General features: G+C 38.9%; 1 protein-coding gene across 11 annotated transcripts in view; it reads left to right on the forward strand.

Annotated features, from left to right (window-relative positions):
- Positions 1-20,698, forward strand: part of NCOA3 (nuclear receptor coactivator 3) — a 100,410-nt gene extending 79,712 nt beyond the window's left edge. For 9 of the 11 annotated variants that reach the window (XM_053394181.1, XM_053394180.1, XM_053394187.1 and 6 more), the window contains 15 exons: positions 120-257; positions 1,249-1,396; positions 2,653-3,038; positions 3,387-4,249; positions 5,192-5,330; positions 6,939-7,133; positions 7,988-8,224; positions 9,746-9,872; positions 10,393-10,564; positions 11,404-11,700; positions 12,840-12,944; positions 14,526-14,754; positions 15,744-15,918; positions 16,662-16,803; positions 17,374-20,698. In XM_053394181.1, the coding sequence (XP_053250156.1) occupies positions 120-257; positions 1,249-1,396; positions 2,653-3,038; positions 3,387-4,249; positions 5,192-5,330; positions 6,939-7,133; positions 7,988-8,224; positions 9,746-9,872; positions 10,393-10,564; positions 11,404-11,700; positions 12,840-12,944; positions 14,526-14,754; positions 15,744-15,918; positions 16,662-16,803; positions 17,374-17,385 (3,365 nt within the window). In that variant the 3' untranslated portion in view covers positions 17,386-20,698. The remainder of the gene's footprint in view (positions 1-119; positions 258-1,248; positions 1,397-2,652; positions 3,039-3,386; positions 4,250-5,191; positions 5,331-6,938; positions 7,134-7,987; positions 8,225-9,745; positions 9,873-10,392; positions 10,565-11,403; positions 11,701-12,839; positions 12,945-14,525; positions 14,755-15,743; positions 15,919-16,661; positions 16,804-17,373) is intronic. The other 2 variants (XM_053394189.1, XM_053394179.1) reach the window with 1 other exon arrangement.
- The last annotated feature ends 715 nt before the right edge of the window (positions 20,699-21,413 follow it).

A 21,413-nucleotide genomic window follows, 5' to 3' on the forward strand; every position in this document is an offset into this window, starting at 1 on the left:
TACTCTTTCTTTCACATTAATGCCAAAGAACATTGCTAACCATGCTATGCTCATTTTATTGTTGTTAGCTTTTATGTTTTACATATTTTATATCAAGTAAACATTTTTCTGATTGACAGGTAAACTTGTTAACATAGATACAAATTCTCTAAGGTCCATGAGACCTGGCTTTGAAGATACAATTCGTCGTTGTATTCAGAGATTTTTATGTCAAAATGAAGGACAGCCCTGGTCGAACAAACGCCACTATCATGAAGGTAACACCACACATTTCTAAATGCTAATTTATTTAATTTGTACAAAGTTGTTTCATGCTTGCTTCTACATGTAGGACCATATTAAAATCAACACAATGAATATATCTCTTAGGAAATGCTTTTACAGTAAAAAATTAAATTGTATACACCATTTGGTTATATTAGGCTCATTAATAATTATAACTAATTTGTTACACTATTTAGTGTTAGTAAAACACTAAATTTGGGCTGTTCAGATTCATTCACCTATTTATCTCACACTTATCTTAGTAAAACAAGTGAGAAAAAGGTGAAGGCTTTGTATTGCAGAGCCTAGGGTTTCATTAAAGAGTATGCGAATTCCATTTTCATACAATATTTTGGGCTGTTGTTTTACTGAGAAAAAGTGTGAGAGAGAAATAGTTGAATGTATCTGAACAGCCCAAAATATTACATGAAAATGTAATTCCCCTACTCTTTAATGAAACCCTAGGCTCTGCAATACAAAATATTGCCACTTGCAGCTAGTTTGGTGTTTATAACACATGAACATGGGGTTAGCATCAGGTTCATGGTTAGCTGTGGTTTCTTTTGCGGTGAGGAGTGAGAACTGGGTCACTTTCCCAGCATACAGCCTTACATTTAGCCCAATCAGCCCTGGAAATTCTGTTGGTTTGATTTTTGTGACATGTAAAAGTACCTGGGAGAAAGTTTTCACGTTTTCATTGCTTTGAGACAGGTGATTATCTAAAAACTCATACACTCTTGAATTACTAAAGTCTCTGGAACTATTATATTAAGACAGGACACATTTGAATATAAATTTTACTCAAACACAAGTTTGATAATAGAATTTCACGAAGCTTTGGGTTTTCCAAAGTGTATGTTTTATTTTTTAAGTGACCATTTTGTTAAAGTAGTTAATGAAGTAGTGTGAGTTTTATTTCTGTTTCTAGAATGGGAAATGTAAGCAGATTGCTTCAATACTAATAGTTTCTACTCTTCCTAACAGCTTATATGCAAGGTCTTGCTGAAACGCCACTCTATCGGTTCTCCTTAGCTGATGGAACAATAGTGACAGCACAAACAAAAAGTAAATTGTTCCGGAACCCTGTTACCAATGACCGGCATGGGTTTATCTCCACTCACTTTCTTCAAAGGTGAAATCAATAATCTGTTTTAGCAGCTCCAAAATCATATGTGTCTAATGTGAACCAACATAATGAAAACATTTAGAGGGCAGTATAAGAGACAATGGGACGCAGGTGGCGCTGTGGGTAAAAGCCTCAGCGCCTAGGGCTTGCCGATCGAAAGGTCGGCGGTTCGAATCCCCGCGACGGGGTGCGCTCCCGTTGCTCGATCCCAGCGCCTGCCAACCTAGCAGTTTGAAAGCACCCCCGGGTGCAAGTAGATAAATAGGGACCACTTACTAGCGGGAAGGTAAACGGCGTTTCCGTGTGCAGCTTCCGTGACCCGGAAGTGTCTCCGGACAGCGCTGGCCCCCGGCCTCTTGAGTGAGATGGGCGCACAACCCTAGAGTCTGTCAAGACTGGCCCGTACGGGCAGGGGGTACCTTATAAGAGACAATAGATGCAGAATTTTAACCCATGAACATTGTTAAATTTTATTTGGTCAGATATAACAGGAAGATAAAATTGCTGAATGTTAATTTTCAGTTCATACAAATTTCATGCAAATGCCCACTACCCTTTTTTATCTCTTTGGACAAGGACAAGATGGCACATCATCTCATGGTACATTGTGTTTATATTGAAACTTATGAATACACCTTTTATTGAGTTAGACTCCAATTCCAATATTACCTACTTCACTGAGAAGTTGGGAAGGATCAAAGAAGCCGATTTCTCTCACAATAATGATTTTAAACATTACTAGGGTAAATCCTACTACTACTAATAATAATTTTGTACCCTGCCCATGTGACTGGGTTGCCCCAGCCACTTTGGGCAGCTTTCACACGTTGAACTTTTGAAAAAGAGGTTTTGAGCTTATTCATTTTTATGTCTTTTTGAGATAAAACAGTAAGCCTCATTATGTAACAGCAACTGACCTCTGCCCACTGTATCACAATTTCTATAAAGTTCTCATTAAGGGTGGAATATTTTCTATTCTTATCAAGAAAATTAGTAGAATATACAACTTGGAAATACAGTTTGTGCTCTTCCTGTGCCTTGTTGATGTTGATAAAAAGATTAATACAATGGGCTAAGGAAGAATTTTAAATTTCATCATAAATTTCTATGAGCTCGATGAGTGTATATGGCAGTGCTCCTGTGTTCTGCTGTTGCAACCCAGTATTGTACATTGATTCCTAGAAGAACATATAAGATCTTTTAAAACATGGATATTACTAATCCACTGTGCCAAGCTTGATTGCCAATGCTGTGTGTTTCAGAGAACAAAATGGATATCGACCAAATCCCAGTGCAGTGGGACAGAACATCAGAACATCTACAACTGCAAGTACAAATTCAGTCAGTGGAGTCATGAACATGTCATCTGGGCAAAATATACCTTTGCAGAACAGGAACTATGGTATGGGAGATCCTAACTTAATGGGGCAGATGAGTGGTGCTAGATATGGAGGTCCTGGAAACATGGGACCTGTGAACTCTGGACAAGGAATACAGTCTTCTCCTTATCAGAGTAACTATGGATTAAATATGAGCAGCCCACCACATGGGAGCCCAGGCATGACTTCCAGTCAACAGAATTTAATGATATCCCCTAGGAATCGTGGGAGTCCAAAAGTGAATTCACATCAATTTTCTCCTGTAGCAGGTAATTATTTCTAGTATCTTTTTAAAGTGTGTTTTGTTTTTTTGTTTCAGCATCTGAAATCAGATACTATTTATTCAGTTGGCCAGAAATGGCAATGATTATCATTGTTTATAATCCACTCTTCAGCTATCATTCCCAGAGCAGCTTACAGCATAAACATAAAAAACAATATAATGCAATCAGACTTACTGTGAATACTATGAAAAATATTGTTATGCAGAAATTATGGGAGGCAGTTTTAAAACTTTCTCTGTATATATTTTCTGCTGTAATGTTTCAAAGTATTTTTAATTAAGTGATTCGTTAATATGTAATACCTCACTTAGTGTTTCTCCTTTTTTTATATAGGTGTGAACTCTCCAATGGGAACTGCCAGCAACACTAGCAGCAACAATTTTTCAAGCAGCTCACTTAGTGCTCTTCAAGCGATTAGTGAGGGAGTTGGAACTTCCCTTCTGTCTACCCTTTCTTCGCCAGGTCCAAAACTAGACAATTCTCCAAATATGAATGTTTCTCAGCAAAGTAAAATGGGTAACCAGGATTCAAAGAGCCCCCCTGGCTTGTTTTGTGAGCAAAATCAAGTGGAGAGTTCCATGTGTCAGTCAAACAGCAGGGACTCCCTTAGTAACAAAGAGATCAAAGAAGAGGGCCTTGAAGGCTCTGATCAGAGGGGACTACCTGAAAGCAAAGGGCATAAAAAACTTCTCCAGTTGCTAACTTGTTCCTCAGAGGACAGGGGACACCCTACACTGTCAAACTCCCCTTTGGACTCCAGTTGCAAAGAACCAACTGCCAATGCCACAAGCCCTTCATCTGGAGTCTCATCTTCTACATCTGGAGGGGTCTCTTCTTCATCAAACATGCAAGAGAAGCATAGGATTTTGCATAAATTGCTGCGGAATGGTAATTCTCCAGCAGAAGTGGCAAAAATCACAGCTGAAGCTACTGGTAAAGACACATACCATGACAGTAGTGCTGTTTCCTGTGGCGAAGGAACAGTCAAGCAGGAACAAATGAGTCCTAAAAAGAAGGAAAACCATGCCCTCCTTAGATACTTGCTTGACAAGGATGATGTAAAAGATCCTCTTTCGAAAGACATTAAACCTAAAATAGAAAATTTGGACAGCAAGATGGGACAGTGCTGTAGTTCTGCCATAACTACTTCAAGTCAAGAAAAAGAGATGAAAATAAAAACAGAACCCACTGAAGAGGTAGAGTATTCTAATGTTTAGCAAAATCCCTGTTAAAAGACTCAGTATACTTTTGTTTTCTAAATAAGCCCCTGGAATGGAACCCTGCACTTTCTTTTTGTAAGTCTGAAAACCACAGCTAACCTGAAGTCCCAACTATGATGTATCAAAGTAATCTTTAAAACGTTGCTTTTAAAAATTATTTCACATTGTGCCAGTTTAATTTTCCACTGATTATAGATGATGCAGGTATTCCACTCAATACGTGAGAGAACATGGAATGCCTCTTTTAAGAAGGAACCTGCCCCCCATGTATTTTAAGCATTTACCACCTTAAATAATTAATATAGCTGACTGAGGCTGCAATCCTAATCCTGTGTACCTGGAAGTGAGCCTCATTGAATTAAATAGGATTTACTTCTGAGTAGATGCAGTTACAACTGCAGCCCAAGCTATTCTCAGGAACAGCCTGTTGAAACTTATAGGCGTATGAGAATCATGACTGAAATAAATTATTTGATTTCAGTACATGTACTGCTACTAAGCATGACTTAGTCGGTGACCACTTTTAATAATTAACCTTAAAAAAAAAAGACCTGCCACTAAGTTAACTGAAGACATCTTTTTCAGGAGATTAAAATAAATAAATAAATTGGTTAATCAATTAAACATTGCAGGCCTAGCCTTAAGTGATACTTTGGAAAATTAATCCACCATATTTTCTGAATATTCCATACTCAGATGATTACAGAATATGCAAATGAAGTTTTTATCTTTTTCTTTCTCCCCAAATCAGTAAAGTTATCTCTGATCAAATATTTACATGACTTCTAGCTGGTTCTCTTAAGAATTTGTAGTAAGTTTCGAAGACATCATAGTTTTGAGCGCATACCAGCTTCTGATTTTTTTCAGTAGAAATCTAAACAACTAAGTTTGTTTTTAAATATTTTCTTTTCTTTTCAGATGAGTGGAGATTTGGTGGATAATTTAGATGCCATTTTGGGTGATCTAACTAGCTCAGATTTTTGCAGTAATCCAATGTCTGCAAATGGAAATAACATGGGGAATAAGCAACCATTGTGCCAAGGAAATGCACCACTGGGTAAAGTTTATTTGACATAATATTCCACTTTACTTAACAGTCATTGTGTTGATTAAAGGCATTCAAGCCGTTCTTTCTGTTTGTTCTTAATTTCCCAGTTTAGCCTTTTTAAAAATGGTTTTTATTGTTGTCTACAAGTAGACTAGAATTTCCTTGTATATACCCTCTGTAATGTCTGATAGTGAGCTTTATAAACATTGAGACCTAACACAAGAAAACCTTGAGTTTAAAGTTGCAAGCATAGATTTGATAGAAACCAACTGTCGAACACTGGGGAGCCTGCAGATCAACAGGCCTGATACTACCACTTTCTGCTGTTCCTGGAGGCTGTTCATGCTTATTAAATCAAATAACAATGCATTCCATAGTGCACAATAAGATGAATCAATAGGTCAGAAAGTTCAGCTTTGATTAGTTAAATAATTTGAGAAAGGTAAACTAAATCAGAAGTGGTATTGGGAGCATACAGCTAGGTACTACTTTATGATGAGAAAGGGAATCATGGTTTTCCTTCATGCATGCATGCATGCATGCGTGAGAGAGAGAGAGAGAGAGAAAGAGAGAGATCTAGTATTTTCTGAACTGTATGAAAAAAATGTTTTTTTAAAAAAAATCAGAATGCAATTCAAAAGTGTTGAGAACATCAGTATTTAACATGTTGTTTATTCAGATTTTTGTGTTATTACAGAGCTAGAATAAATACCATGAGCAGAAAAAATACTTAATGAAAGGGGAAGATACTTCAACTGTTGTCTAACTTGTTTTCCTTTTTGTTTAAAACTTTTGACCTTTTGCAAAGTGCATTACTTTTTTGTATTCATAAATATATATACAGTGGTACCTCAGGTTAAGTACTTAATTCATTCCGGAGGTCCGTTCTTAACCTGAAACTGTTCTTAACCTGAAGCACCACTTTAGCTAATGGGGCTTCCTGCTGCTACTGCGCCACCACCGCACGATTTCTGTTTTCATCCTGAAGCAAAGTTCTTAACCCGAGGTACTATTTCTGGGTTAGCGGAGTCTGTAACCTGAAGTGTATGTAACCTGAAGTGTATGTAACCTGAGGTACCACTGTAATCCAATCTGTCTTGAAATTCCCAATTCTTTTTTTTAAATATAATGTGTTACTACATTTTAAGTATAGCAGTTAACTTAATATGTATTTAACTGTACTCATACCATATTAGAGCTAATTTATTAGGCTTCTGATTCCGCCCCTGCCCTTCTAGTTAGGGTTTTGATTATTTTCTAAAATTTTATAGTATTCTGTATATAGTTATAAGAGACTTGAAATTAACAGAGACTGTACAGATCCAAAGAGATACACCATATCTTTTAATAATTATAGTAGTTATAGGAAGTTGACAGTGTAACTTCTCAGTCTGAAATATTATAGACCAAACAATCCAGATGAATAATTTCTGAAGCATTTCCCCCCATTTTTTCTGTATTAGTCTACATCAGTGACTCGTGCATGGCATACAATTTCTTTGGTTTTATTAAATTTACATTAGATAACCTTATAGTGGATGCTAAACATCTGTCATGGTAGATCAATACCCAGTTTAAAGATGGTACAGTTACAATTATATTTTAATTATTCAACAGGTATGAGAAGTCCCCAGTCTATGCAGGCCACCCGTCCTCCTTTCAACAGAGCCTTGTCTTTAGACAGCCCCATATCAGTGGGATCAAGTCCATCTGTGAGGAGTGTTAATACATTCTCCATGCTACAGAAGCAAAACATGATGGGTGGGAGTCCAAGAATGATGGAAAATCAGGAAAATTTTGGAGCCAATATGGGTTTGTTGATTTCCTCATACTTTTAAAAAAATGATGAACAATATCCCAAAGGTTTATTGGAGTAAATTATTAACTACGAGAAAAATTGTTAAAATTGTATTATACTAGCTTATTCTAGCTAAGCTTTTTAGACCTTTTGGCTCAATTCACATATCTCACCAAAAACATTTGTAGGGTTGGGTTTAGTTGTGATGTCTGAATTAACAAATCATGGTTTGTGAGGAGCTAGCAAATTTGCTTGCACCAAGTGTGGTGAGCGTGGTGTCTGAATTGACAAATCATTGTTGTGGCTGTTCCCTTACCTCCATTGCCACCACACCTAGGGTCTGGAGTGCTGAGCAGATAGAAAATAGAAGCAGACAAGCATCCCTGAAGCATGGGTTTCCTGTACATTCAGAAGTTCACGTCTCTTTGTTGACGTGGTTAGAGTACCAGACTAAGGTCTCTGAGACCCAGGTTAAAATCTTTGCTCAGTCATGAAGCTCTCCAGGGGACCTTGGGGCAGTCAAGAGCTTCATGTTTTGGCTTTTAAACTTTGGTGAGTGCAAACTTCAGCAAACAGCAAACATTCTGTTTGAATTGAACCATTGTCACAAAAAATACACAGTGATAACAACAACCCATCTTTGTTGTTTGCAATGTTTTATATCTCAGTTGAACCTGACAACTAGATTATATTTGAGATGTTACAGTGAATGGTGGCTGAAAAGTCCTGATATATGCAGCCCTTTGGGTCCTGGCTAAAACTGATTTGGAGTGGGTGGATATAAAAATGCCAACTGTAGCAAATTGTATTGTATTCTATAGTTTTCTGTAGGGAAAGCAATATGTATTTAAATACATTAATTTTCTAGGTGGACCTAACAGAAATATGGCTATGAATCAGCATTCAGCAAGTGACTGGAGCCTACAAAACTCAAAAGTGAGCAGGATGGAACCTATTAGTTCTGGTTCAATGCCAAGACCAGGGCCAGACTGCAACCCAGCCCTTGCCAGATCTTCAGTTGGTGGTCCCATGCCTGGTTTACCCATGAGGTCAAATAGTATGCCTGGCACGAGATCCATGCTCCAACAGCAGATGATCCATATGAGTGAGTTCTTACTATGCTTTTTTAATTGGACACCACAATAATTTGTGTCTTATTCACTGCACATAGGTAAGATAATAGAATCATAGAACCGTAGATTTGGAAGGGACTACAAGGGTCGTCTGTTGGGACGCAGGTGGCGCTGTGGGTAAAACCTCAGTGCCTAGGACTTGCTGATCGTAAGGTCGGCGCTTCGAATCCCCGCGGCGGGGTGAGCTCCCGTCTTTCGGTCCCAGCTCCTGCCCACCTAGCAGTTCGAAAGCACCCCTAAGTGCAAGTAGATAAATAGGTACCGCTTTATAGCGGGAAGGTAAACGGCGTTTCCGTGTGCGGCACGGGTGCTGGCTCACCAGTGCAGCTTCGTCACGCTGGCCACGTGACCCGGAAGTGTCTTCGGACAGCGCCGGCTCCCGGCCTCTTGAGTGAGATGAGCGCACAACCCTAGAGTCGGTCACGACTGGCCCGTACGGGCAGGGGTACCTTTACCTTTATAAGGGTCGTCTAGTTCAACCTCCTGCAATGCAGGAAGCTTTCACCCAACATGGGGCTCAAACCCACAACCCTGGGGTTAAGAGTATCATGCTCTACTGACTGGCAATAAAGTTTGAAGCATTTAGGCTTTGGGCTGTTTGCACAGTGATCTGTACCGTGTTCTGAGCAGCTAGTGCTCCAGTGTGGGTTGCTGGATACTGGTAGACTTAAAGGAAGCAAAGCATTTAAATTCAGTGATAGTGATAAACAATTTAGACCACTACCTCTCAGCTTAGGGTTGCCATATTTCAAGAATTCACCCAGAAAACACAGATAGCGATCCTAAAACAGACACAATTCCTGGTTCTGTTAACAAAACCCCTGGCCATTTTGCCGATCTTTCAAAATTCCTCATGGGCACTGCTTTTGCCATTTGATTCCTGGACATGTTTGGGGAAATCTGGACGTATGGCAACCCTATCTCAGCTGCCTTGTTACTGCTATTTGAGTTTAATGGGGGGGGGCATCCTGGTGCTGTCATGTCTACAACAGTTCAAAGATGTGGAAGGAACTGCTATTAGTTGAACACACATAATTAATTTTATAATGAATGATTTTAGAGTGTTGTTTGTGTTGTACTTTTGTATTGTTTTATTGTTGTTAGCCGCCCTGAGCCCGGCTTCGGCTGGGGAGGGCGGGATATAAATAAAATTTATTATTATTATTATTATTATTATTATTATTATTATTATTATTATTATTATTATTATTAACACCCTGTTAAGAAGCTTTCTCCCCTTTTACATCCCATTTGAATAGAAACCTTACATTCTGAAAGTAATGCCATACATTTTTACTTAGGCTTCAAGTGAGAGTAAGACCAATGATTTTGATATTAAAAATAGTTGTATGGTGGGTTTTTTTGAGATATTTTATCATTGTGTTTTATAATAGTGATACATTGCTTTTGTACACTGCCCTGTGTTGTTGGATTGCTGCTGCAAAAATTCACCTCTTTTCTAAAAGTAAATTTAGTTTTGTTTCATTTTGTAGGGCCAAATGAAATGAATATTGGTATGGGAGGGAATCCTTATGCACATCAAGGGCCGTCTAACCATCCAAATGCATGGCCTGACAACATGCTGTCCATGGAGCAAGGACCTCGAGGTTCACAAAACAGGTACAATAAGGTTTAGAATGTAATATGCTATTTAACTGACAGCCTATTTTTCATCTACAAATGGTATCAGAACATTCTGATCATTCAGGAAAAACACTCATTTAAATACAGAATTAGTTAAGTCCATTGATTTCAATGGCTCTGCTATGAATATGACTTCCCCTATCTGAACTAGAATGCTGGACTAGACAGATTATTTGTTTGTTTGTGATTCATCAAAGAAAATGCTTACATCATATTTGTAATTTGTTTACCATCTTAGTCTTTGACATTCTATTGGGGATTTGTTGGATAGTAATGATCTATCAAAGGTGATAAAAGTTTTGTCATGGAGGGTCCTCCTTTCAGTTTCCAGAATCCTGCTCATTTGTGAAATGACACTGGGCATATCTCATTTTTGCACTTAGGTATACTGGGAAAATATGATTCTTATCTGGAGACTTCAATTTATGTGTGGTATGAGAATTTATCTACTCTTTGACCAGTATTCTTAATTGTTGCTACATCTTGGTTTTCCTAGGCAACTAGTTAGGAATTCTTTGGATGATCTTCTGTATGCTGCTCCAAATGTTGATGGCCAAAGTGATGAAAGGGCTCTTCTAGATCAATTGCATACATTGCTGAGTAACACAGATGTCACAAGCCTTGAAGAAATTGATAGGGCCTTAGGAATTCCTGATCTTGTAAATCAAGTAAGTTGCCAGTGCTCTTGAAGTGCAGATTTTTCAGTTTGCTGTTTGCTCTTAAAATGTATTTTTGTGGGGGGGGGAGGATAAAAACCCTAGTACATTTCTTCCTCAGTACTTTGTACATTCTTCTTTTGGGTGAGAAGAACTCCAGAACTTGCTAGTCAACTCAAGCTGAACATAGCCCACCTTCTCTGTATTGTGGCCTGCCAAGTATTCTTGCAGTCTTAAAAAGGCTGTAAAAACAGAAGATTTATCCAACTGCTGGTGACCTGCGTTACATTTGCTGGATTACAAATTATGCAGACCTGATGTGATTATAAACATGATATTGCAGTGCCCCTTTAAAAAAATCATAGTGAGAAAATGTTTGCCTATAACATATCAAGAGCAGCCTTCTGATCTAAAAATTGTTTATTTTCCATACTACATTGTAATTAATGTGTGCAGGCATCTTCTTTAGAAAAGTAGTTGTACAGTAATTGTTGAATATTATAGTAATGAAGTCTTAATAGACCTGACTCAGAACTTGCTCATAGGAGATGGATTTTGTCAATGTAATTTTGAATTGGGCAATTTTCATTGGATTATTGGATAATCCTGTGTGTATCCCTAAACTGTTAAATGCTGAAATAGGGCCCCATAACTGTTTACCATGTGCTTACTAGTGTGTCTCCTGAACATTTACCATGTTTTTTACACTGCTGGCCACACACACACACACACACACACACACACACACACACACACAAAGCTCAGATTTTCAAATATAAAATTTGTATAAAATATTCTTAATATACTGTTGCAGAGTGTGAAATATTGGCACGTTCTATATTCTTTTTAAGGGGCAAGCTTTGGAACCCAAGCAAGAATCATTTCATGGCCAAGAATCTACTGTAATGATTGACCAGAAGCCTCCAGTATACGGTCAGCCATACCAGGGCCAGGGAGCTCCCCTGCCAGGGGGTTTTAGTAGCGTGCAAGGCCAACAGGCAGCCTTTAATTCTGTGATGAATCAGATGAATCAGCAGGGCAGTTTTCCAATGCAAAGTATGCATCCCCGAGCAAATGTCATGAGGCCCAGAACTAACACACCAAAGCAACTTCGGATGCAGCTCCAACAGAGACTTCAAGGGCAACAGGTAAACAATTATAATTTTTCAGTTCCCTTCTGAAGAGGGAGACTTTTTGGCTTTGCTAAGGGCAGGAAAACGAAATATATCTCTTACCCATTAACACATACATTCATTTATTTTATCCTGTCCTGATATTCTGTACACACAGAGACTTAGCTTACATGTCAAGATGTTGCCTAAACTATGACTTAACAGGTGCTATGCAACCATTAGGGCTCCTAAAATGGAGCTACAGCTTTGGCTACAGCTCATGGTTAGAGCGGAGGCCAAACCTTGGCTAATGATAATGCAGGAATAAAAAATACAAGAGAGGAGGAAAGGTGCTGTGAGCTCCACAAGGATCCACATGTTTGCATGGTTCTGATAGGCCATAATTTGGCTTGCCATGACATGTGAACCAGGCCTGCAATTCCTCATCATTGTACTCTTTATTTTCAGTTTGGTAATAATCATTTCTGAGATTATATACTGCTGGAGGATTTGGTTGATGAAAACAGTGGCATTTTCTGAATTGCACTATTAAGTATCAGTATGAAAGTTAATGATTAAAAGGTAAAGGTAAAGGTACCCCTGCCCATACGGGCCAGTCTCGACAGACTCTAGGGTTGTGCGCTCATCTCACTCTATAGGCACAGACACTTCCGGGTCACGTGGCCAGCGTGACAAGCTGCATCTGGCGAGCCAGCGCAGCACACGGAACGCTGTTTACCTTCCCGCTGGTAAGCGGTCCCTATTTATCTACTTGCACCCGGGGGTGCTTTCGAACTGCTAGGTTGGCAGACGCTGGGACTGAACGATGGGAGCGCACCCCGCTGCGGGCATTCGAACCGCCGACCATGCGATCGGCAAGTCCTAGGTGCTGAGGTTTTACCCACAGCGCCACCCGCGTCCCTTTTAAGTTAATGATTAGGTTTGTATATTTATGGCCCTTGTTGGCATCCTTCTGCCTTGGAGACAATGGAGGAGTGCGCCTTTGGGCATGAAGTCAAACGTGTTTTCAGCACACTTAATAAGCCACACTGAGTGAAGCTTCTTTTTAATTATTACTCTTGCCTAGGTTTGTAGTGTAGCATGGGTTTTATAGAAACCTGTTTGATGTATTTTGACATGGTTCTGTTACACACTGTTGCTTTCTGTTTCTGAAGTTTTTGAATCAGACTCGTCAAGCACTTGATATAAAAATGGAGAACCCCAACCCTGGTAGTGCATCAGTGATGAGACCTGTTATGCCCCCACAAATGGGATCACAAGTAAGTATTACTAATCAGGTTATACAGTAGCCTCCCACTTTCTGCTGTTATTTTACCTCTACCAGTTCTGCTTTCTGTTACTTCTCTTTTCCTCCTCCTTCATACATCTTTTAAAACACTAAAGCAGACACACACATTTTTATTTAATGGATCAAAGTCCAATAGAACATAACCATAAACCAGAAGACGATTCTACATGAATCATGTCATCATTAGACATACATCAGTTGGGGCATATGACTGGTGAAGTAACACTATATATGTCACCCTAAATAATGTCAGTATTTTTGTTTTGGAGTTACAATAATCTGTTTTACCATTGTTGCCATTCCTGTTCACATGGGTGAGGCATTGGATCTCAAATGCAATCATCGAAAAGTACAGTGGTACCTCGGGTTACATACGCTTCAGGTTACAGACTCCACTTACCCAGAAATAGTACCTCGGGTTAAGAACTTTGCTTCAGGCTGAGAACAGAAATCGCGCAGTGGCAGCGCGGCGGCAGCAGCAGGAGGCCCCATTAGCTAAAGTGGTACCTCAGGTTAAGAACAGACCTCCAGAACGAATTAAGTTGTTAACCCGAGGTACCATTGTATTCCAGAACCAATCTGGGGATTGAAACTGTTGAGGAATGCTAGTCTGGCAAGTATGGATTCAGTTACTTGTATCTAATTTAGCTTTAAGTAACCGTCCTGTCAGTACAAATATTTATTATGCCTGTGCAATGGGACTTTCCTTTTGTGACCCCCTTAATATTTTCTGCTGGTTTCCCCAACCATTTGGAGAAGATTTGGGAAGGACACATTCAGGGTGAGGGGGGGGGTGGAGAGAAGGTCTCATTGTGCAATCATAAATTTTTGCACTGACAGAAAAGTTGCTTAGTGCCACATTGGATATAAGCCACAGTGCCTGCTGAATGTTCAAGCTACACAAAGTGAGACCTGCAACAAAATGTTTCAGTGTGGAGTGCTGCTGTTTGGGGTTTTAGCCACCCAGTTAGTATCTGTTCCAGGATGCTCCATTCCCTTCCATGCCACCTCCGTTTTCCTGTTTTCCATTCCACCACCTTCAACACTCCAGTAGTCATCAAGCCAGCATTCTGTTTGCTACGTCATTTTTGGTTCCCTCCTTTTACCTTTTCTTTTTAACTTAGACAAACTTTGGGGATTCCCCAAGCTGCTGATAACTTGTGCATGGATATCTGCGTAAGGGTATACCCAAAGAGAATAAGCTTGCTATTGGTATATAGGCTGTAGACCAGATGTGGGAAAACTTTGACCCTGCAAATGTTACTGCAAGCAAGGCCAATGGGGCACCATCTGGAGGGCCGAAGGTGGTTCCCCACAGTTACTGTACACTGTGCTACTTATTACTGCAGAATAAATGTGTATTTTCTTACTGTTCCATTCTACTGTTTCATTAATGGGAGAAAAATAGACTGTATTGTGCTTTTTTAATATAAATGCCGGTGCTGCTCATGGACATAAAACTCTTAAGATATGTTTTTTCCCCCTTGTCAACTTAATAATTCTTGCTTTGTATTCTTTAATGTGCTTTTTGTCAATCCTCTTTGGGTGCTAGCAGCAAGGCTTCCTTAATGCTCAGATGGTGGCGCAGCGAAACAGGGAGATAATAAGTCACCACATCCGACAACAAAGAATGGCCATGATGATACAGCAGCAACAGCAGCAGTCTCAAGCCTTCAGTCCTCCTCCAAATGTGACCACCTCAGGAAGCATGGATGGTGCTGTTACAGGCCCTCCGATGGCTCCAGTCCCATCCCAGCAATTTTCATACCCAGCCAATTATGGTACTTACTTCATTTGTATCTTACTTGCTTCTATTTCCTGTGGCTGCTGTTGGGCTTAGTAAATTACAAAAAAACTTATTAAAGCTAGAATATTTTTATAGAAGAGTATAAGCACAATATTTTGGAATGAGGGAGAAAGTGGGGTTTTGAGGGATTTGACATATTCTGTAGCCGAATGATCTAAAATAGAACAGCCACAGTGCAGAAATGTTGTAAAATTCATGATCTTTATACAGTAATTTCACAGCTCATTGGTTCTCTCAATTTTGATTTGAATTATGTCTTAGTCATTACTTAATTCTGCAAGAAAACTTTTTTGTACAGGAAGGGTCTGGCAACAAAAAGCAAGCATTTGATGTTTTTTTATTCTGCTTTGCTAGATCTGAAATTACAACAACAAACAATGAAACATTAGTAAGTTATAGTACCTTGTAACCATGTTTAGGGACCAAGTGAAACTGAGAAAAGCAAACTTGCATGATGGGGGAACATAAGATGCTACTTTATATACCGAGTCGCACCATTGGTCCAAGTAGCTCATTAATGTTCACACTGGCTAACAGTGGCTCTCCATGAGGTCAGGTGGAGTTCTCTCACAACTCTACCTGGAGATGCTGGTGATTGAACCTAGGACCTTCTTCATGCAAAGCAGATGCTCTACTACAGAGCTATGGCCCCTTCAAGGAGAGGGAGTCTTGAGTGAATGCAAGCTGGTAACACTAAGGGTGGAAATTTACCATTAACTTGGGAATCAAAGTGCAGTTCTCCTGAGCACCATTGCTTCTCCATGAGAATTATTCCCTTCTGGCCTTTCATTTGTACCATGCTCCAAAGGTACCTTTCTTCAGGGCTTTTTTGATTGAATCAGGTAAGAGAAATTGTGCAACCACAAGAGTGAAATTCTGTAAATATTAGAGGACACATGTGCCTTCAGCAAAAAATAGCTAAGTGTCATAACCACCAAACTGTTATCTTATTTATTTTGTAAGGAATGACCCAGCAACCAGACCCTGCCTTTAGCAGGGTATCAAGCCCACCCAATTCCATGATGGCTCAAAGAATTGGACCCACACAAAATCCCATGATGCAGCATCCTCAGGCTGCACCAATGTATCCAACTCCTGAAATGAAGGGCTGGCCATCAGGAAATATGGCCAGGAGCAGGTGAGAGTCAGATATCTCAACTAGTGTTTTGAAAGGGGAGCCTGTGGCTGTGGAGAACTGAAGAACATAGCTTTTAGCAGACTGAATTGTGTGATTTTTAAAAAACATGCAATCTAGACAGTCTTCACTCTTGCACCCAGATTCTTTAAAAAACAACAACCCTAAAATAATTTGTTTCATAGAAGATTTCAAAATATTTGTTCAAATTTTTAAATTTTGCATATTTCACAAAGATATGGGGCCTATTTTTGTTTCACAAAGTTAAACAAGCTGATCAAGACAGGATGTGTTGTTAAAAAAAATTAAAGGAACATGAAAGTGTCCAAATCTATGTATGTTGAACTATTTTCCCCCAGATTGGTTATGTGCAGGGCTAAAAACTCAATGAGGTAGGCTTAAGTTAACAAAACATTTTCTGACAATGGATGAAGAGATCCTAGGATGGGAGTGATTTACACTGATCCATCATTTTTGCATTTCCTTTCTTTTTTATTAAAGCAAAGGATTTATTCATTTGTTGATCATAGGCTCATTCGTTTATAGCACTAGTCAATCTCTAGAGCCACAGGTTGGTGTGAACTCCTTACATATAGCCACATCTGATCTTGAAGACATTGTGGTGAGACAACTGTCTCTGCAACTGATTATGGAAGGGATTACGAGGTTTTATAGTTGTAATGCCAATGACGTAACATGCCAGTGGCTGAATGAATCTGAGAACACTTTTTTTTCTTGTGTCCTAGTTCTTTTCCACAGCAACAGTTCAGCCATTCAGGGAACCCTGCAACTTACAACATGATGCACATGAACAGCAACGGTGGTCACATGGGACAAATGAATATTAATACTATGCCTATGTCAGGAATGCCCATGGGTCCAGACCAGGTAAGATGGCTATAACTGTTGGTTCTCCACATGCAGCTCTTTAGATCTCCATATGCATATCAGCCCCTAAAATTGCCAGTGCCAGCGCCTAGCGAACATTAACAGAAACTTCTCAACATTTCCCTGGCTCAGAAAATAAGGTTTGACTTGCATGGTTGTAATTTTTGCTCACTCTGCACCCTTTCATATTTCTCCCAAACGCCCAAACCCCTATTTCTCCACTGGGTTCTCTCTTGGTGGTTTTACATAAAACGGTAAGGCTACTGTGGAACAGCTATTGCCTGTGAACATCCCAGGTTCATTGTTGAAATAGATTTACTCACGGAATACACAAGGCTCTGCAATCCTAGCCTTAGAGTAACTTAAGCTCAACACCAGGCCATTTCCTCCCAATCTCCCTCCCCCTAAAATGAATCTATATTTTTAAAAGCATTTTCAGTACCAGTTCAGTATTTATTTATACTTCTTTCCTTAACCTTCAGAAATGTCAGCGAAAATTTTGCTTGATTACAAAGTTTGCCTCTCTTACACTGTTGTTTGTTCACTGGTGTGTTGTGTTTTTTCCTGCAGAAATACTGCTGACATCTCCAGCTATGATCTCCTAACAGGCTGATGCCATAGATGATGGTGAACTAAGTATTACAAAAAAAAAGTGCACGTGAACTTCATGGCAACATGTAGCCTTATGGAAATACCACTTCTTTTTACCGTGAAGATGTCCTAAGTGACTTCATGAGTTATGGACCTTTGGGTGGTGAGGGATAGGAGGAGGAGTAGAAGCAAAGTATCACTGTATAATGTACAAAAAGAAAAGAGAAAGGGTGATTTTTTTTTGGCACTCTGCCTTTAGCAACGTGTGTTTGGCAATGCCATTTGAGTAAATGTGTTGGATAGACACGGTCTGTACCAGTTCTATTTACTGTAGCTATCCAAAGCCCTTTAACTACAGGCAGACCAAAGTGCCTGGAAAATACTTGGTAATAGTCTTGAGTTCTCTAGTAAGAGCCTCTGATAGAATGTAGTTTCTGGCCTTGATTTAAAAACAAAACAATGCTCTGAACATTCATGCTGCTGTTCAATCTCACTCCCAGGTGTCGGAACTCTGATGTGCAAGTGGCAATGCAAATGAGCTGTTGCAGCCTCTGAATCACGCTCTTTGGCGCCAAAGGGGTATGCAGAGATTAAATATGTATAATCATGATAAAAGATTTCCATATTGATGTGCAGTTTTGTGCACTTTATAAAATGCTGTATGTAGTGGGTTACTGCAATACCTATAATAATGAATCAATGGATATTAAAGTAGGCAAGTTCTTGCCCCCTTTCAAGCCCAGTCTGAATTACTGTTACATAATATCTCCAATATGGGCATTTGAGCAATAATCATACATCTTTTTTGCCATTAAATGTCATAAAACGTAAGGCAAGGCATTGCAGTTTGAAGAGAGATTCTCTTTGTGAATACATTTTGTAAATATGATCTTAAGATGTTGTACTATATATATATATGACTTTTGTAGGCCACTAACTCATTTTTGCAGAGTTCGTGAAGCTAAATATTTAACAAATATAATTTCTGTAAACTCGAGTTTAGTCCAAGTTGTCCAGATAGGATTTTTTTTTTTTTAATTTAAATGGTTTTGGAGTTGGGTAACTATGGCCTTTATCTTATTTTCATTGGTCTCCGACAGTTTATTTAGAACTTCATTTATTGGTTTTTTAAAAGAACATTTGTTCATATTTTAGCAGTCTTTTAATATTTTCTCTACACCTTATGTGTGCACTTTGTTACTTTTTTCTTATAGATGGCAATTTGATGACAAACAGGCTCTTTTTAGCTGTCAAATCAATTTGTGGAATTTTTAATATAACCTGTCTTTTAAATGAAAGAGCCTCTGCTCTAGGACATTTGGTTAACTTTTAAGAAAGCCTCAGTGGTGTTCTGAACATGTTTTTTGTGTTAAGTGTCTATCAGAAAGCACACCTGATGATACATCTGATTAATTGGCACAAATGATTTTGGTTATCACATTTTATTGCTCTGCTGGTAACAAATATATTTATTTTCTAAGCAATTTTTAATAGCTGGAGGTCAGAAACACCATAATCATCTCTGTGTCAAATAATGCAGATACATACTGATTCCTCCCAGTTTTAAACAAGTTGTAGTGATTCAGAACAGGATCTTTCTAAGAAAGGTAGACTAAAATGTCTGAAGTGGTGTGTGAGTTTTTTTTTCTATTCCCATTGCACATTCAATATAGTTCTCTTGAATATGTGAACTGGTGATTTTGATTAGTAATGAAATTTGAGCTCCACTTTGCAGAAGCATGTAATTCTGTGAGATTTTGTTCTAAGGCAAGCAGTCTGTGATTACCCCCAAAACTGCTAGTATGCGGAGTACAGGTATAAATATTGCCAGTTCTGTGTAGTCCACCATCTATTTATTTAACTTCACTAAAGCTTATTTGTACTTAAAACACATTTGGGCTCTGGTCTGGAATTGTGTTCTGATTTGCACATAGTGTGCCTCACATGTTACAAGTGCTTCCTCGTCCTTTAGGGTTGCTTTTTTAAAGCATTTTTTCCATTTACATATTGTTTTAAAATAGCTTTGAGTTGTTGTTGTTTGAAGTATACGTCCTTCCAAACCTCCACATATGGTTGTGTAGTTTGCTCACACATTAAAGTCAGCAGGGGAGTATTTTGTACACATGCACACCTTTGTGCACATCAGATCTTTTGGTTTTGTAGGTCTGCCATTAAAGTGTGACAAAATATTTTCCGCTTCTCAGAAGCCTCTTTCTGATACTACCAGTAACAACCTCATAGTAAAAGACCCACAAGCCTATAAAATGGGAGTAGACTTTTAACTTTTATAGGCGAATATGATAATCATGATAGCTCTGATTACTTTGGCGAAGTGTGACCTCTCTTTTTATAAACTACTTATTGCCCTCCTCCTTTTCATTTTGATTGATTCTGTTTGTGTTTTTGAAATGTGGTGGTACCTGCTGTTCATTGGTTAATCTGCTATTTAGAATGTTACTCCTTTCCCCAGTTGATTTTTTTTTTTGGCTGAATCCAAAGATATTAGTTCAGACTTGATAAAAGTATTCACACCTTTTTTAATATATATAAAAATGCGTTTTGAATTTGCATTGTTGGGAACGTTCTCAGCAGTGCTGATTCAAATGATACCTGGAATCAGAAGTGCATGATTAAAAACTCTCATTCTGTTGCAATGCAATCTCTAGTACCAAGAGTGATTATATGGGGTGGGGGCTTGTATGATAAGTACAGTAAACATGGCTGAATGGGGCAATAAGCTTAGTTTGGTATTTGTGCCTTCTGACCTAATTGTCTTTGTAGTGAATCCATTCTTCCCACCTTTGTATGGATTATCCAACCAGTTTGTGTGTTGAGATAAATACATAATTTCAGTCTTCATGATTTTTCCTGTAATTCAGCCTTCCCCAACCTGGTGCAATCCAGATGTTTTAGACTAACAACTCCCATCAGCTCCAAGCTGGGGAAGGCTGCCTTAATAAGTGAGGAGCATTTTTCAACAGAAACAATCTATTTGAATGTTGCACAGGTCAGCACATCGAATTTAGTAGCAGACTGTCATGTGACAGCAATGCAGCAATTATGAAACCATTCAACTGAGAGCAATATTTCTTAATATCTCAGGAGAAAGGCATACAGTATTGAGAATTGACTCCAAAGTTAGTTTACATTAAATATTGCTTGTAATAATTGATCTTTACATAACAAAAAAAGCCTCCTGTGGGCTGGCATTAAAAAAAAAGGGTAGGTCATATGGTCTTGTTTTTCTGTGTTTTTGTTTTGTTTGGATGTTGTTAATAATGTAAATAAAGGTTTCTATTTGAAACGGGAGTTTTTGTGGCTTAATAAGCTTCTTGGTAATCAAAGAGATAAAAGTTCCCATTATGCCTTAACACAGGCTACATTCCAGTTACCAAAACTCATCTACAAGTGCTGGTAAGATGTTTAAGATGTCCTCTTTTCCAAGACACAACCAAATGGGAGAAGTAAAGGCTTACTTCACTTCCAAAGGGGTGGAAAAATTTGTATTCTTAACTAACACAAATTTTTACCCCCTCCACACAACAGTTGCTATTGCCACCCTCAGACTTCTTTTAAAATTAGAGCACCATGAAAAAGGTAAAAACCAACTGAATGCAGCCACTGCATGCAAGAGATAGGGAATTTCACCTGCTTTGTTTCCAGACCCTTGATCATCTTTTCTTCCTTCCTCTGCACATGTTCCAGCTTGTCAACATCCTCCTTAAATTGTGGCGCCCAGAACTGGACACAGTATTCTGAGTGTGGTCTGATCAAGGCAGAATAGAGTGGGACTATTACTTCCCTTGATCCGGACACTAGACTTCTGTTGATGCAGCCTAGAAGAGCATTAGCTTTTTTTGCTGCTGCATCCCACTGTTGACTCATGTTAAGCTTGTGGTCCAGTAGCTCCTGTTTCCTTTTCACATGCACTACTGGCAAACCAGGTGTCCCCCATCTTGTATTTGGCCAGCTGGTATTTCCTGCCTAAGTGTAGGTACACTACCTGAAGATTCATTACA

This window comes from Podarcis raffonei, chromosome 6 (genome assembly GCF_027172205.1).
Source record: "Podarcis raffonei isolate rPodRaf1 chromosome 6, rPodRaf1.pri, whole genome shotgun sequence".
Taxonomy (NCBI): domain Eukaryota; kingdom Metazoa; phylum Chordata; class Lepidosauria; order Squamata; family Lacertidae; genus Podarcis; species Podarcis raffonei.